Consider the following 17,750-nt stretch of genomic DNA (forward strand, 5'->3'; position numbering starts at 1 on the left):
CTTATGAGGATTGTCAAGCAAAATCGATTCAAGAATTTGGGTGAACTTCACAAGGAATGGACTGAGGCTGGGGTCAAGGCATTAAGAGCCACCACACACAGACGTGTCAAGGAATTTGGCTACAGTTGTCGTATTCCTCTTGTTAAGCCACTCCTGAACCACAGACAACATCAGAGGTGTCTTCCCTGGATAAGAAGAAGAAGAACTGGACTGTTGCCCAGTGGTCCAAAGTCCTCTTTTCAGATGAGAGCAAGTTTTGTATTTCATTTGGAAACCAAGGTCCTAGAGTCTGGAGGAAGGGTGGAGAAGCTCATAGCCCAAGTTGCTTGAAGTCCAGTGTTAAGTTTCCACAGTCTGTGATGATTTGGGGTGCAATGTCATCTGCTGGTGTTGGTCCATTTGTGTTTTTTGAAAACCAAAGTCACTGCACCTGTTTACCAAGAAATTTTGCTGACCTTCCTTCTGCTGACCAGCTTTTTAAAGATGCTGATTTCATTTTCCAGCAGGATTTGGCACCTGCCCACACTGCCAAAAGCACCAAAAGTTGGTTAAATGACCATGGTGTTGGTGTGCTTGACTGGCCAGCAAACTCACCAGACCTGAACCCCATAGAGAATCTATGGGGTATTGTCAAGAGGAAAATGAGAAACAAGAGACCAAAAAATGCAGATGAGCTGAAGGCCACTGTCAAAGAAACCTGGGCTTCCATACCACCTCAGCAGTGCCACAAACTGATCACCTCCATGCCACGCCAAATTGAGGCAGTAATTAAAGCAAAAGGAGCCCCTACCAAGTATTGAGTACATATACAGTAAATGAACATACTTTCCAGAAGGCCAACAATTCACTAAAAATGTTTTTTTTTATTGGTCTTATGATGTATTCTAATTTTTTGAGATAGTGAATTGGTGGGTTTTTATTAAATGTGAGCCAAAATCATCACAATTAAAAGAACCAAAGACTTAAACTACTTCAGTCTGTGTGCATTGAATTTATTTAATACACGAGTTTCACAATTTTAGTAGAATTACTGAAATAAATGAACTTTTCCACGACATTCTAATTTATTGAGATGCACCTGTATATGTCCCATTTTTAAAGAAAACATGAGTGAGCAGGCAAAACACATTTCTTTTATTTCTTATGGGATTCATATTCAACTGTAGGTTATAACAGAATGGCACAATCATAAAACAAAACATGACAAAGAAAAAAAATGAAATGACCCCTGTTCAAAAGTCTGCATACCCTTAGTTCTTAATACTGTGTATTGCCCCCTTTAGCATCAATGACAGTGTGCAGTCTTTTGTAATAGTTGTCTATGAGGCCCCAAATTCTTTCAGGTGGTATAGCTGCCCATTCGTCTTGGCAAAATGCTTCCAGGTCATGCAAAGTATTTGGTCATCTTGCATGAACCGCACGTATGAGATCTCCCCAGAGTGGCTCGATGATTATAAGGTCAGGAGACTGTGATGGCCACTCCAGAACCTTCACCTTTTTCTGCTGTAACCACTGGAGGGTCAACTTGGCCTTATGCTTAGGGTCATTGTCGTGCTGGAATGTCCAAGAGCGTCCCATGCACAGCTTTCGTGCAGAAGAATGCAAATTTTCTGCCAGTATTTTCTGATAACATGCTGCATTCATCTTGCCATTAATTTTCACAAGATTCCCCGTGCCTTTAGAGCTCACACACTCCCAAAACATCAGCGAGCCACCACCATTCTTCACAGTGGGGATGGTATTCTTTTCACTAAAGGCCTTTTTGACCCTTCTCCAAACATAGCGCTTATGGTTGTGACCATAAAGCTCTATTTTGGTCTCGTCACTCCAAATTACAGTTTGCCAGAAGCTGTGAGGCGTGTCAAGGTGTTGTCGGGCATATTGTAACCAGGCTTTTTTTGTGGCATTGGCGCAGTAAAGGCTTCTTTCTGGCAACTCGACCATGCAGCTCATTTTTGTTCAAATATCGTTGTATTGTGCTCCTTGAAACAACCACACCGTCTTTTTCCAGAGCAGCCTGTATTTCTCCTGAGGTTACCTGTGGGTTTTTCTTTGTATCCCGAACAATTCTTCTGGCAGTTGTAGCTGAAATCTTTCTTGGTCTACCTGACCTTGGCTTGGTATCAAGAGATCCCTGAATTTTCCACTTCTTAATAAGTGATTGAACAGTACTGACTGGCATTTTCAAGGCTTTGGATATCTTTTTATATCCTTTTCCATCTTTATAAAGTTCCATTACCTTGTTACGCAGGTCTTTTGACAGTTCTTTTCTGCTCCCCATGTCTCAGTATCTAGCCTGCTCAGTGCATCCACGTGAGAGCTAACAAACTCATTGACTATTTATACACAGACACTAATTGCAATTTAAAAAGCCACATGTGTGGGAAATTAACCTTTAATTGCCATTTAAACCTGTGTGTGTCACCTTGTGTGTCTGTAACAAGGCCAAACATTCAAGGGTATGTAAACTTTAAATCAGGGCCATTTGGGTGATTTCTGTTATCATTATGATTTAAAAAGGAGCCAAACAACTATGTGATAATAAATGGCTTCATATGATCACTATCCTTAAATAAAAGACATGCATATTTTTGCATGATCAGTCATATTTTCAAAATCAATGCCAAAATGTCACAATTTTTGCCAGGGTATGCAAATGTTTGAGCACAACTGTACTTAACTATGTCACATGACACATGGAAGCTTAATGCATGCTATGTCATCTATGAGACAACATCACTTTGCTTTAATAGCGACAGAAACAAGATCCGAAGCTGCGCACGCAGATCTGAACACTTTGTGCTCAAAACACAATGACAGCAACAATTAACAGATCTTTTTTATTTTTTTTTTAATGCACGGGTCATTTTGAGTAAAGACTTCACAAGACAAGAAGTTACCAAATGTACCAACAACAATGAAAACAGTGTAAATCAACTTGCAAACAGCGAAACCATGCAAGCTCATGAATTATTCAAGCCCGGTGCATGAACACCAGCTTTGAAAATTTAAGTAAAATTCACTTATTTTATTTACCTGTGAAATTTACTCAAATTAGCCAATAAATGACAAGGTTTTCTACTTTAGCATTGCTGCACAATGACGCATTGTAAACATAACAAATAATCAAATAACATTTATTTTAAGCAGAGCATTAATTTTTACATTTGAATTGAGTATTAATGTAGAATTTACTTCATAATTTCAAGTTCACACTTTAACTTATTCAATGTAAAAAGTACTTATTCTTTTCTGCTGTATTTACAACCACAAAATATTTTTTTTCAGTGTAGATGCAACTGAACATATTCAAAATCCATTGTTATTGCCTCTTCTGATATATGAATAATTTAGTGAGACATCTAACCAAATAAACAGAATATTTTAATTCCAGCAGCAGCAGCACAAATAAAACAAAGTTACTCAAGTTCCCTTGAGACTATTTCCATCCTCTGAAACATGGACCACAATGCCATAATCTTGCAGAAAGATGTACTCTTGATTAAAAACACAATATAGACATTTGTAAATCCATATATTATTATCTTAATTAGAACAAAGGATAAGTGCAAATTGAACATGTATATATTAACGTATGATTCTTGATTGTCACTGTAACCTTATTACAACCAAAGGATGATAAGTCCACAGAAGCCTAAAGTCATGGTCCCTGCACTTTGTCTCTTTGCACTTTCGTTCATGTTGGTGGGCTGTCAGTCACAAGAGCCATCTTTCCAGCCATCTCTCCATCGCTCATCCACCCTGCTGCAGTCAAATTCTGGCTTGCCTAACCTAATGTTGATGCCATTATGGAGACGACACAGCCACTGTGAGAGGTTGTGGCGGCTGCTAGCATCTGGTTGATTTGTTTCCAATCTGATAAAAGGGAAGATGTGATCACTGAAACAAATCACACATCATATCCTCTACCAAACTTAATGTAAGCACTGCTATATTAGTGCTGAAATCGGCAGTCAATAGTAAAGTACAAATACAGAATAATAAATCACAAACCTTGTTCTTAAGTCTTCTGCACATTCTTCACAAGGGAAAAACTTTGAGAAGAGGTTGATAAACTGTGTCATCTCCTGCTGTTGAGATATGGATGGGGTGTCTGGATAGTAGGCTGCCATAGTGTGCAGAAAAGACCACGAGCTCCTGCCCAGTTCCTCTCTGTCCAGGGGGCATTCGATTGCCTTTTCAGTCTCCTCTGCTGCCCTGCTCTCCTGTTTGAAATGTCAAGGGACACTGTTTACTGTGGTGGACTGAATAAATCATGCTCTATGAAATTACAGTAAAATTGAAATATATACTAGCTCTTGAATAATAGCCATATTTTTCTTTTTCACGTTTATATTCACTGGACAAAGTCCAGTGCATCATTCAAACCAGAGGTCGTCCGATAGTGGATTTTTCCAATAACCAAGGTTGTGGAGAAGGCAGATAACCAATTAATCGGCCTGATAATTTTTAAAATAAATTTATAGAAAATTCAAATGTTTTCTTATTCTTTTCTTACTATGGGCACAGACATAGAGGCTTCAAAAGTCCAAAATTAATAAAACCCCAGACGTAGTTTAATGTTCAACAAAAATCCAAATAATAACCAGAAAATAAAGATGAAGATTTGCCACATAATTTGAGACTTTTAACAATAAACAAGCCTGAAACACACCAGGGACTCTTTTTTAAATGAAGGAGACTTGGCTCTGTTACAATGCTCTATATTAAGTGTTAACCAAATGAATTTTGTTTAGCCTATACATTCACCAGATCAGGTTTAATTGGGAATAAGGTTTATTATTGTTCACATTAATATATGAAGTTGCAAAAGTTTGATGCACAATGCATGTGCTGAAGAGGGTTTCCATAAAGTTAAATTTTTCTTTGCCTGCCCTCGCTTAAATTTAAAACACTTAATTATCTAATCAATATAACAAAATATGCATTGAAGTGAGGATAAAAATATGCATGAATAATGTCAATGATGAAAGACTTAGATAAAGCAAATCCCCTTGAGGTGTCAGTGATTGCTTTTAATTCACCTCTGCTGTTGTTTCAGTGCATCCGGAAAGTATTCACAGCACTTCACTTTTTCCACATTTTGTTATGTAACAGCCTTATTCCAAAATTGATTAAATTCATTATTTTCCTCAAAATTCTACAAACAATACCCCATAATGACAACGAGAAAGAAGTTTGTTTGAAATCTTTGCAAATTTATTACAAATAAAAAATGAAAAAATCACATGTACATAAGTATTCACAGCCTTTGCCATGACACTCAAAATTGAGCTCAGGTGCATCCTGTTTCCACTGATCATCCTTGAGATGTTTCTACAACTTGATTGGAGTCCACCTGTGGTAAATTCAGTTGATTGGACATGATTTGGAAAGGCACACACCTGTCTATATAAGGTCCCACAGTTAACAGAGAGGTACTGCAAAGAATAATGGGAGAAACTGCCCAAAAATAGGTGTGCCAAGCTTGTAACATCATACTCAAAAAGACTTGAGGCTGTAATTGGTGCCAAAGGTGCTTCAACAAAGTATTGAGCAAACACTGTGAATACTGATTTAATTTTTTTAATAAATTTGCAAAGATTTCAAACAAACTTCTTTCACGTTGTCATTATGGGGTATTGTTTGTAGAATTTTGAGGAAAATAATGAATTTAATCCATTTTGGAATAAGGCTGTAACAACAAAATGTGGAAAAAGTGAAGCGCTTTGAATACTTTCCGGATGCACTGTATAAGAATTGTAGATTCCTTCAGTGCTGGCCACAGAGTAACTATAAAACTAACTAAAAAAAACTATCGGCATTCAACATAGATTTTTGGCAATAACCGATAGTTCCAAAAAGCAGCTATCGGCACAGATTAATCTGTAAAACTGATATATCAAAAGAACAAAGAAGAAAAAAAGAGAGATACAAAAGTACATACACAGCAATTGGAGTTGTAGGCCTATCTGTCTTCAGGAAGTCTATTACAGGGTTCCAGATCTTGCCAAAGACATCTGCTTAATCACTGACATAAAATTGTATATTTTCTAAATGCAATACACTTCCCATTTCTTTCATCCAAATTTCGTAGGTTGGTATTGCATCAGACTTGTAGGCCTTTAATGGATTTGTTTACATTTTAATGTTTTGGACAGTTGGAGTTTGAAAAGTCTTGGCTCATCTAAACATTCCGTCAATATACATTTGAAGTCAGAAGTTTAAATACACTTAGGTTGAAGTCATTAAAACTTTTTTTTTTTTTAACCACGCCACAGATTTAATATTAGCAAACTATAGTTTTGGCAATCTACATTGTGCATGACACGAGTAATTTTTCCAACAATTGTTTACAGACAAATTGTTTCACTTTTAATTGACTATCGCAATCCCAGTGGGTCAGAAGTTTACATACACTAAGTTAACTGTGCCTTTAAGCAGCTTGGAAAATTCCAGAAAATGATGTCAAGCCTTTAGACAATTACCCAATTAGCTTCTGATTGGCGTCAATTGGAGGTGTACCTGTGGATGTGTTTTAAGGCCTACATTCAAACTGAGTGCCTCTTTGCTGGACATCATGGGAAAATCAAAAGAAAGCCAAGACCTCATTAAAAAAAAAAATAGTGGACCTCCACAAGTCTGGTTCATCCTTCGGAGCAATTTCCAAATGTCTGTTTGTACAGATGACACGTTCATCTGTACAAACAATAGTACGCAATTATAAACACCATGGGACCATGCAGCCATCATACCGCTCAGGAAGGAGACACATTCTGTCTCCTAGAGATGAATGTATTTTGGTGCGAAAAGTGCAAATCAATCCCAGAACAACAGCAAAGGACCTTGTGAAGATGCTGGAGGAAACCAGTAGACAAGTATCTATATCCACAGTAAAACATGTCCTATATTGACATAACCTGAAAGCCTACTCAGCCAATGCTCCAAAACCGCCATAAAAAATCCAGACTGCAGATTGCAAGTGTACATTGGGACAAAGATCTTACTCTTTGGAGAAATTTAAAAAATTGAACTGTTTGGCCATAATGACCATAGTTATGTTTGGAGGAAAAAGGGTGATGCTTGCAAGCCGAAGAACACCATCCCAACCGTGAAGCATGGAGGTGGCAGCATCATGTTATGGGGGTGCTTTGCTGCAGGAGGGACTGGTGCACGTCACAAAATAGATGGCATCACGAGGAAGGAAATTTATGTGGATATATTGAAGCAACATGTCAAGACATCTGCATGGAAGTTAAAACTCGGTCGCAAATGGGTCTTCCAAATGGACAATGACCCCAAGCAAACCTCCAAAGTTGTGGCAAAATGGCTTAAGGACAACAAAGTCAAGGTATTGGAGTGGCCATCATAAAGCCCTGACCTCAATCCGATTGAAATTTGTGGGCAGAACTGAAAAAGCATGTGTGAGCAAGGAGGCCTACAAACCTGACTCGGTTACACAAGTTCTGTCTGGAAGAATGGGCCAACATTCCAGCAAGTTATTGTGAGAAGCTTTGTGGAAGGCTACCCAAAACATTTGACCCAAAGTTAAACAATTTAAAGGCAATGCTACCAAATACTAACAAAATGAATGTAAACTTCTGACCCACTGGGAATGTGATGAAAGGAATAAAAGCTGAAATAAATAATTCTCTTTACTATTGTTCTGACATTTCACATTCTTAAAATAAAGTAGTGATCCTAACTGAGCTAAGACAGGGAATGTTTTCTACAATTAAATGTCAGGAATTGTGAAAGTTTAAATGTATTTGGCTAAGGTGTATGTAAACTTCTGACTTCAACTGTAAGTCTATGGACTTCAGGGAGTTTAGATGGTCTGCTGTGCGAAACCCGTAATTCTGATCAGTTAGAAAAGTCATGGCAACCTGAGTCAGAACAGCCTGTAGGTCTGTGCCAAGTTTGGTGAATGTAGCTTGAAAGCTCTAGGAGTAGTTACAATTATGAAATGTTGGCCTTGGTTTAGGTATTTAAAAGACAACCCTAAAGCAAGTCTGTAGAATAACAGACTTAAGCCAACATAAAGAAGATACCATTTTAAAGAGATGGTACTTTGAAGTACCATGGTGTTACTATATACCATCACTTTACCATGGTAACTTCATTTTAGGCCCCATTTGCAAGTCCTATCAAGTTCAGCAATGTTTCATTTACATTAAAGCCATGTTATTCGGCTTGCCTAGGGGCAATGACTTTCGACTCTTGAGTCCAGTATATCGTTGATGGTAAATTTAGATGTAGATTCAGGTCTTTGATTCAAAGTCTGTTCACCTGCACTGAGGCCGGAGTCGTTTGTTTCTGCTGCGTCTTCATCCATGACTTAAAATCTGAACAAGCTCTACAGGGCTTCTTTTTCGGTTCAGCCGTGATGGTCTGGTCTTTACCCGTGCTGTCCTCCGGTGGTCTACCTGAAACAAGGAAACCCTCCATACCTGAGGGGTTCGGTATGGAGGATCTCGACCCCGTAGGTGCTGCCATGCTTCCACTCGCACGATTGTTGCACATGTCAGTCTCGAGTCCGGAGGATGTGTCATTTATTTACTCAACCTCAACATAACAACGGATTCCAGTTTAATGGTATTACATGAACATTTAATTATTGTACAATATTAACACTGAAGTTCCTCTTCGTCTGTACATTCACAAATAGTTTAGTATTTCTCGCCGGAACAAATTCCCTGCAGCACTGTCTGTCGCCGGATGGTGACGTCATCGCCAGCAGTGCATGCTGTATTGTTCGGGCTGCCCAAAACCGTAATTATCATAACATTTATCTCTTATAATACACGAGTGACAACGTGTAAGAGTATTTAATGTATAACAGTAGGGGTTTGACATTGAAATTGCATGACAAATCAATCTGCTGTAGTGTTTGACAAGTTATAAGTGGCTGCTAGCTTTGCTTATAACTGACAACGCAACCAAAGTGAATGTGTTGCCTGTACAGTATGACTGACGTGCTTTAATTCATGTTACTGTAATATTCACAGGGTTCTCGTTAAGAGAGATATCATACTTCATTGACAATGGGGATTCTCGAAAAGATAGCAGAGATCGAGAGAGAAATCTCTCGAACACAGAAGAATAAAGGTGAGTCAGGCTCTGCACCCTCCCAAGCGTTGACATTGATGATTAATTTTCTTTTAATCTTTCTTGAAAGGAATTATCAAAGTCTTGCTTTTTTAAGCATATTGAATGTTGTGTAACTTAAGTAAACAATTGGAAAATCTTGAGTTTTAAAGGGACAGTTCACCCAAAAATGAAAATGCTCTCATCATTTACTCACCCTCATGTCATTCCAGATTTGTATGACTTTTAGAGGAATATTTCAGCTCTGTAGGTTCATACAATGTAAGTGAATTATGGCCAGAACTTTAAGCTCCAAAAGCACATAAAGGCAGCTTAAAAGTAATCTATATGACTCCAGTGGTTTAATACATGTCTACAGAAGTGATATGATAGGTGTGGGTGAGAAACAGATCTCTATATAAGTCCTTTTTTTTTTTTACCATAAATTATCCTCCCTGTGCAGTTGGTGGTGATATGCACGAACAATGTGAATTGTCAAAAACAAAAGAAGAATGTTTATTGTAAAAAAAAAAAAAAAAAAAAAAAAGCCTTAAATATTGTTCTGTTTCTCACCTACACCTATCATATCACTTCTGAAGACATGTATTAAACCACTGGAGTCTTATGGATTAATTTTATGCTGCTTTTATGTGATTTTTGGAGCTTCAAAGTTTTGGTCACCATTCACTTGCATTGTATGGACCTACAGAGCTGAAATATTCTTCTAAAAATCTGTGTTTGTGTTCAGCAGAAGAAAGAAAGTCATTCACATCTGGGATGGTGTGAGGGTGAGTAAATGATGAGAAAATTTTCATTTTTGGTTGAACCCTCCCTTTAACTAGCAGACTTTTATAATAAGTCATAAACTTATTTTGCAGCCACTGAGTATCATCTGGGTTTATTGAAAGCCAAGCTAGCCAAGTACAGAGCCCAGCTTTTAGAGCCCTCAAAGTCAGCTGGACCAAAAGGTGAAGGCTTTGATGTCATGAAATCTGGTGATGCGAGAGTAGCTCTCATTGGATTTCCCTCCGTTGGAAAGGTAACTATGACATAATTTGCATGTGTACAATATTTTTTTAAATGCAAGACCTGCTCTAATCCAAGGTATTTTTGTAGTCTACTTTTCTTAGTTTAATGACAAAAACAGAAAGTGAAGCGGCTTCATATGAATTCACCACGTTGACCTGCATCCCAGGTGTCATTGAGGTATCTGTTATTTTTTTCATTCATTTCTCTTCATTTTTGTTTGTCTCCTTTGTTCATTTTCTCTTCCTTTCTATTCATTATTAACATTATTATTTGTGTGAGAGATATAGAATTCATTATTTTATTCATTTGATTAATTCTTTCTTCATTTGCAATTGTAGCACAAAGGTGCCAACATACAGCTGCTGGATTTGCCTGGTATCATTGAGGGTGCTGCACAAGGTATGGTAATTTGTATTTCTAGGACCGCGTTTACACCTGGTATTACACCTGGTGCGTTTCGGGTGATCCGACTACACATGGTCAGAGCTAAATACAGCTCTAAACAGGGTTTAAAACGTTTTGTGATCAGATCACAAAAACCACGAACGGAGGTAGTCAAAAACGCATCTGAATGCATCACATTTGATGTGTAAACACTAATCTGTCCTGGTGTGTCCCGGACAGTAGTGAGGCACCACCCCTCATCTGTCAGTCAACTGCTGCGCTAAAACAAGAGTTTAAACTTTGCCGGTTACGAGCAGTTTAATAGGAAATAACCGTCCGATCGGGAAGCTTAAAAAAGCGGATACAGACAAAAGCACAAGAACTTTACTGATCTTCTTCTGTGTGTCTGATATCAACATGCAGGGACGCTTATGAGAATCACGAACATCTGCAGCTCAGGTAAATACAGGAAATCCTCTAAACTAATGGAGAATTTTGCTCTAAATGTTGCGTTTGTGCTTGGATGGAATTTCAACTGCATCTGGGAGAAACAGCGCACTGGTTTTATTCATGCTTTTGTGTGTTTTATGACGTTTTTTTTGTCAGTTTATTATCATGCAGTAGCACACTGACATAGTGATTGATGTATGTTGTCATGAAATCAGAGACCCTCCCCTCGAAATCTGAACACAACTGGTCACAGGAGACGCATTTAAGTGACATTTACAATGCTGTGGAAAAGTATTTGCCCCCTCCTGATTTATTCTGTTTTTGTGTATTTTTCAAACAAAATTGTTTTAGATCTTCAATCGAGATATAACATAAAACAACCTGAGTAAACACAAAATACAGTTTTCTTTTTTTTTTTTTTTTTGTATTTTTTTATTTTATTTTTTTATTGAAGCAAAAAAGTTATTCAACACCTATATCACCCATGTGAAAAACTTGATAGCTGGTTGTGCCACCTTAAGCAGCAACAACTGCAACCAAACGCTTCCGATAACTGGAGATCAGTCTTTCACAACACTGTGGTGCAATTCTGGCCCACTCTTCTTTACAGAACTGCTTTAGTTCAGCCAAGTTGGAGGTTTTTGAGCATGAACTGCCCGTTTAAGGTCTTGCCACAGCATCTCAATTAGGTTCAAGTCAGGACTGACTAGGCCAATCCAAAACTTTAATTTAGCTTCTTTTGAGCCATTCAGAGGTGGACTTACTCCTGTGCGTTGGATCATTGTCTTGTTGCATAATCCAGTTGCGCTTGAGCTTCAACTCCTGAACTTATGACCGGACCTTTAGGATTTTCTGGTTGCAAGTCGCCCTGGCCCTGAAGCAGCAAAGCATCCCCACACATCACACTACCACCACCATGCTTGGCCGTAGGTATGATATTCTTTTTGTGGAATTCTGTGTTTGATTTACGCCAGATATAATGGGACCCCTGTCTTCCACTTTTGACTCATCAGTCCACAGAACATTCTCCCAAAAGGTTTGAGGATCATCAAGGTGTTTTGGCAAAATTCAGATGAGCCTTAATGTTCTTCTGGGTTAGCAGTGTTTTTCGCCCAGCCACTCTTCTATGGATAGCGTTTTTGGCCAGTGTCTTTCTGATAGTGGAGTCATGAACAGTGACCTTTTATTTATTTATTTATTTATTTATTTTTTGGATTTTTCCCCTTTTTCACCCAATTTGGAATGCCCAATTCCCAGTGCGCTTTTAAGTCCTCGTGGTCTCGTAGTGATTCGCCTCAATCCGGGTGGCGGATGATGAATCCCAGTTGCCTCCGAGTCTGAGACCATCAACCCGCGCATCTTATCACGTGGCTTGTTGAGCGCGTTGCCACGGAGACATAGCGCGTGTGGAGGCTTCACGCCATCCACCGCGGCATCCGCACTCAACTCATCACGCGCCCCACCGAGAACGAACCACATTATAGCGACCATGAGGAGGTTACCCCATGTGACTCTGCCCTCCCTAGCAACCGGGCCAATTTGGTTGCTTAGCAGACCTGGCTGGAGTCACTCAGCATGCCCTGGGATTCGAACTAGCAAACTCCAGGGGTGGTAGCCAGCGTATTTTACCACTGAGCTACCCAGGCCCCCAACAGTGACCTTTATTGATGTGAGAGAGGCCTGCAGTTCCTTGGATGTTGTCCTTGGCTTTTTTGTGACTTCCTGAATGAATCATCTCTGTGCTCTTGGAGGAATTTTGGAAGGTCGGCCACTTCTGGGAAGGTTCGCTACTGTGCCAAGTGTTCTCCATTTGGAGATAATGGCTCTCACTGTGGTTCTTTTAGAGCCTTTTGAAATAGCTTTGTAAGCCTACCCAGACTGATGTATTTCAATCACCTTTTTCCTCATAATTTCTGGAATTTCTTTCACCCTTGGCATAGTGTGCTACTGGATGAGACCTTTTAGCCAACTTCATGCTGCCGAAAAAGTTCTATTTAGGTGTTGATTTGATTGAAAAGGGCTGGCAGTAATCAGGCCTGGGTGTGTCTAGTCCAGCTGAACCCCATTATGAATGCAGTTTCATAGATTTGGGGATTTAGTAACTAAAGGGGAAACTACTTTTTCACACAGGTCCAGTTGGTATTGGATAACTTTTTTGCTTCAATAAATAACATTATAATGTATAAACTGTGTTTTGTGTTTACTCAGATTGCCTTAGTTTTATGTTAGATTTTTGAATTTTTGAAAATTTAGTATGAGACATACACAAAAACTGAAGAACTCAGGAGGGGGGCAAATACATTTCCACAGCACTGTAAGGTGTAAATAGCGATGTGTCTAACCTGACCACATGTGATTGGATCACCTGAGATGCATCTTAATACCAGGTATAAACGGGGTCTAAGAGGAATGTGAATGTGTCCTATGTCTTTGATGTCTGATAATTGCTTTTCTTTCAGGTAAGGGCAGAGGCAGACAGGTCATTGCTGTGGCCAGAACTGCAGATGTGGTCATCATGATGCTGGATGCAACCAAAGGAGATGTTCAGAGGTCAGTTTTAGCTTGTAGTCTTTGCAGAATGCATAATTTGATGAAATCCACCCTGTATTGCACTGTTTGGCCTTCTTTGTTCTTTCCTTCAGGGAACTTCTGGAAAAAGAGCTTGAATCTGTTGGCATCAGACTCAACCGGTCCAAACCAAATATATATTTTAAGGTGCATAAAACTCATGCACACTAATATGCTGGAACATTACAAGAAATACTGAATCATTCGTCTTGTGTTTATTGTGCTCGCTCACGTGTGCTGAATCATCTTCCTACTGTTCCAACTCTCATCCATTTTTCAGCCTAAAAAAGGTGGTGGACTGTCGTACAATTCAACGGTTCCGCTCACACATTGCTCAGAGAAACTTGTTCAGCTCATTCTTCATGAGTACAGTATCCTTCTGCAATGTTTTGTCAGTTTATGCTTAATTTTCATCAAATGATTGAGGCGGTACATATTTACCTTAACGCGACTGCAGAAATCTTCAACGCTGAGGTGTTGTTTAGAGAGGACAGCACTCCAGATGAATTTATTGATGTCATTGTGGGCAACAGAGTGTACATGCCTTGCTTATATGTGAGTATTCATTTCTATTTAAGCACTTCCCTTTTTTGGGGGGGGGGCAAAAGTATCAGCAGATCTGAATGAAGTTGCCTATTGTTCACTCTATTTTTCTTATTACAGGTTTACAACAAAGTGGACCAGATCTCAATAGAGGAAGTAGATCGTCTTGCTCATAGACCTAACAGTGTAGTCATCAGCTGTGGCATGAAACTGAATCTAGATTACCTCCTTGAGCAGTTATGGGAATACCTGGCTCTGATCTGCATATATACCAAGAAGAGAGGAGGTAAATGGTGTAAATGGTTGTTGAAAGGAAATGTAAACAAGTAAAATTAACTTATACCAACATCATGTAATTTTAATGGTTTAAATCAAAAATATTGTTTATCAAACAGTTTTCCCGAACACCCATCACTCTCACTTCAGCTTTAAGTGTGCAACACATTTCAGTAATTTTTGCTGAGGTTGTCATAAAAATTAAACAAGTGCCGCACCCATTCTTTAAATTTGCATTACACAAAGTGACTGAAGGTGCTTGTTTTTTTCAGGGAGCCAACTGACTACATTATTTAAAGGAATATTCTGGGTTATTTTCAACTAAGGTCTATTAGTGGCAGGCTGCCGATTAACACAATAATATAACAAGATTAGACAGTAATTCAACAGTAACTCCTACGTATATAATTCCTATATGCTAAAAATAGGTTAGCCTTACTAAAAAGGACTTACTGTTCCTTTATTTTCCGCTAGAAATGAGTTTTAGGTCAAAACTGCTTATGTGTTACATTTCTGTAAACATTCCCCCCCCCCAATTCTTTCCCTTTTTCATGTTGTTTAGAACGACCAGATTTTGGTGACCCTATAATCATGAGAAGAGGAGCTTCAGTTGAACATGTGGTATGTCTCAGTTTTGTTGTCCTGCATTACCTGCAATATTGTTTGCAGTTTAGCTGAACTGTAAGTAATAAATAAAATTAAATAAAAAGAGATAAACTAAAACTATGCAGCTAGAGAAACCGTTAACACTTCAGTTAAGTAACGAAGTAATTCCACTTTAAATTTTGTGCCTAAAGAAATAAATAGTTATTTTTGACAAATATGTTTAAAATGATATACACTTACACAAGACTCTAGTCATGTAAGTGACCAATAAAAAGCTTGTATTGTGCATGAGGCAGGTCGCCGTCTTATGGGGAATGCCATGACCAGCCATGTCTTGCTATTAAACCCAGTCAGTAAGCGGAAGCTTCATATAAACTAACTTGAAACTCTAGCATTTTCCAAAGAAATTCAACGTATGTTGCAACTATTGTTAACCTGTAGTAATGTCACATTCTTCATGGCTGCTCCAGACCTGTTGAGCTAAGTAGAGAGGCTAATGCTGTTGAATTGGTTGTTTAGGAATACAAATAAAAGCCAGTGAAACATAAATATGTAATTACATAGTGTACCTTTTAACCCCAGTGTTTTTTTGTTTTTATTTATTTTTTTGTATTCGGTAAGGCAACTTTTGATGCTAAATCATTGTATTCTTCCAATATATGCTGTAAAGCTGAATATACAGTTTACATAATTCTCTTGCATTAAGCATCCATCAGACTCAAGACTGTCCTCATTTCTTTCAGTGCCACAGAATCCACAGGACATTAGCAAGTCAGTTCAAGTACGCACTTGTCTGGGTAAGATCATTCCTCATGTCCCCAATGAAACATTAATTATTGGTATTTGTTCCTTATGCATTTTCCCTAAAATTCTTCTTTCATTTTGTATGACAGGGAACAAGCACAAAGTACAGTCCTCAGAGAGTAGGACTTACACACATCATGGAACACGAGGATGTCATTCAGATTGTGAAGAAATAAAATCTAGTCTTCACATCAACTACTGGGGTCGGCAACCTATGGCACGTGTGCCAGCACTGGCACGCGGAGGGGTAATCACTGGCACGCCAACAACGGCGAGAGAGGAGTAAACTATTTTATTCTTATGAAATTCCGTACCTGCATTCCAATCTACATCTTGATATAATCCTTCCTCATGATCACGCAGCGTTTTTTCATGAGCTGATTGTGAGGCTAAACAAAAAGTTAAAATGTGAGGAGACTGCAGTATACCCAACAGACTCGTGCAGCGCATGCAAGCCATTCGCGCATCATGAGCCGGCAGCGCTTCACTTTCGGTTAATCGTGCGAATAAACGCGCCCGCTTTGCTGCGGTTAGGCTGCACGGATAACAGCCTACATTCTGTTTCATTTGTTTCTTTTTGCTTTCAGAACAACACGTGATGTAATAAAGAAAACACCACTATTAATGCTTGAGATTTCCAAGCCAGCATACAGGTACACCCTCCTTAAACTATGGTCACACTCAAAATTACATTAAAAGATTAAGAAGAAAACATAAACCCACATCGTGGGGTTAAAAAAAATATGAGTCTATTCAAAATATAAATTAAACCTGTAAGTAAAGTTTTAGGATTTTGCAGATGCGATTTACCGAAAAGGGCTAAATAGCTGATTGGCTTGTGATGAACGAATGGCTTGCACACGCAGCACGAGTCTCGTCACACTTTAATAGTGTTTAACCTCCCATTCAGCTGATGAAAACACGCTGCGTGATCATGAGGAACGATTACATCAAGATGTGGATTGGAATGCAGTTGCAAAAAACTTCATATAAATAAGATCTCTCTCGCTGTTGCTTCCGTGCAAGTGATTACATGATTACAATGACATAATATAAGAAATATTTAAGATTCCACACTTTCGTGATCAGTAATCAAATAAGCAAATTTGTGACATTTAAGTGTATTAACTCATTTTGTACAAAAGGATAGGTTTTCTTTCATTAAAGCACTTTGAGAAGATGCTCTGTGAAAATTCACATGCAAGATTTTTCACATGCGGGTTTTGCACAAATTTTTCACTCAAACTGTTATGCTGATAATATCATTTGTAATGAAAAATAAACAATTAAATAGAAAAATGTAAAATATAAACATTTTCACAAGTGGACTCAAACTTCGGAAAATCACATACAAAATCGGCACAGCCATTGACCAGGAAAATAAAAAAATGCCACTCCATGTCAAAAAGGTTGCCAACCCCTGAACTACAGTATGAACAGAATTTTTATTTTTCTGCTAACAACTACAATGTTTCCAAGAATTTATGGAATAGACTTGTGCTCAAGACTTAAAAATAGAAATTGTTTATTTTGTTTATGGAAATTCATCTACCTTACAAAACCCATTATATATTTAGACCATTGTTTTATTTTTGACATTTATTATATGACAAAAAACATACTCTGCTCTCTTAATAGATTGGATTGGATTGGTAATTACTAATTAATCTAATTGAATGTTTTTCATCAGCTTTTTAAAGATTTTTTCAGAAACTTGAAAAAGAAAAATGTTTAAACCAAAAGTAATAAACATAATAACAGGCTTCCCACAGTCATGAAAAACCTGAAAATATAAAGCTGTTTTAAAGGCCTAAAAAAGTCTTAAAAGAGTCACAGAACAGCATGGGAATTTTTAATGTGAATATACACTTTTTTCAGTTCTGACAAAAACTGCAAGAAAAATGATCTTTATCTTTAAACCCTTGTCCATTGAAAACAAATGACTGTAAAAGTCATTGTAATGTGTTTGTCACAAGGTATGGGAACAGTAATATGTTCCAAAT

General features: G+C 38.2%; 2 protein-coding genes across 4 annotated transcripts; one reads left to right on the forward strand and one right to left on the reverse strand.

Moving 5' to 3' along the window:
* Positions 1 to 3,366: 3,366 nt before the first annotated feature.
* Positions 3,367 to 8,709, reverse strand: LOC127450918 (FAD-linked sulfhydryl oxidase ALR-like). Its single transcript, XM_051715393.1, has 3 exons — positions 8,290 to 8,709; positions 4,015 to 4,226; positions 3,367 to 3,876 (listed from the first exon to the last, which is right to left on the reverse strand). Exons 1-3 carry the CDS (start codon positions 8,521 to 8,523, stop codon positions 3,714 to 3,716), a joined length of 609 nt encoding a protein of 202 aa, XP_051571353.1. The 5' UTR covers positions 8,524 to 8,709; the 3' UTR covers positions 3,367 to 3,713.
* Positions 8,707 to 17,330, forward strand: LOC127450910 (developmentally-regulated GTP-binding protein 2). 3 transcript variants are annotated; one of them, XM_051715382.1, is made up of 13 exons: positions 8,707 to 8,772; positions 9,009 to 9,108; positions 9,966 to 10,126; positions 10,204 to 10,293; positions 10,455 to 10,515; positions 13,410 to 13,500; positions 13,593 to 13,665; positions 13,799 to 13,889; positions 13,976 to 14,073; positions 14,182 to 14,347; positions 14,900 to 14,958; positions 15,687 to 15,740; positions 15,837 to 17,330. In XM_051715382.1, the coding sequence occupies exons 2-13, from the start codon at positions 9,045 to 9,047 to the stop codon at positions 15,921 to 15,923; spliced, it is 1,095 nt and encodes a 364-aa protein (XP_051571342.1). In that variant the 5' UTR covers positions 8,707 to 8,772; positions 9,009 to 9,044; the 3' UTR covers positions 15,924 to 17,330. The 3 variants fall into 3 exon arrangements, with proteins under 3 accessions (XP_051571342.1, XP_051571341.1, XP_051571344.1); XM_051715381.1 differs by having other exon boundaries at positions 15,695 to 15,740; XM_051715384.1 differs by lacking the exons at positions 8,707 to 8,772; positions 9,009 to 9,108 and adding an exon at positions 9,765 to 9,875 and having other exon boundaries at positions 15,695 to 15,740.
* The last annotated feature ends 420 nt before the right edge of the window (positions 17,331 to 17,750 follow it).

Source organism: Myxocyprinus asiaticus, chromosome 13, assembly GCF_019703515.2.
Source record: "Myxocyprinus asiaticus isolate MX2 ecotype Aquarium Trade chromosome 13, UBuf_Myxa_2, whole genome shotgun sequence".
NCBI classification, from domain to species: Eukaryota; Metazoa; Chordata; class Actinopteri; order Cypriniformes; family Catostomidae; genus Myxocyprinus; species Myxocyprinus asiaticus.

Bases quoted from the DNA above. Each gene is read 5' to 3' on its own strand.
- LOC127450910 (XM_051715381.1), top strand. From the start codon at position 9,045: ATGGGGATTCTCGAAAAGATAGCAGAGATCGAGAGAGAAATCTCTCGA. The intron at 9,109-9,965 runs GTGAGTCAGGCT...CTTATTTTGCAG, and splicing joins TCGAACACAGAAGAATAAAG to CCACTGAGTATCATCTGGGT. The intron at 10,294-10,454 runs GTATCTGTTATT...TTGCAATTGTAG, and splicing joins GCATCCCAGGTGTCATTGAG to CACAAAGGTGCCAACATACA.
- LOC127450918 (XM_051715393.1), bottom strand. From the start codon at position 8,523: ATGTGCAACAATCGTGCGAGTGGAAGCATGGCAGCACCTACGGGGTCG. The intron at 4,227-8,289 runs GTGAACAGACTT...CATTTCAAACAG, and splicing joins CGACTCCGGCCTCAGTGCAG to GAGAGCAGGGCAGCAGAGGA. The intron at 3,877-4,014 runs GTTTGTGATTTA...CCCTTTTATCAG, and splicing joins GCAGAAGACTTAAGAACAAG to ATTGGAAACAAATCAACCAG.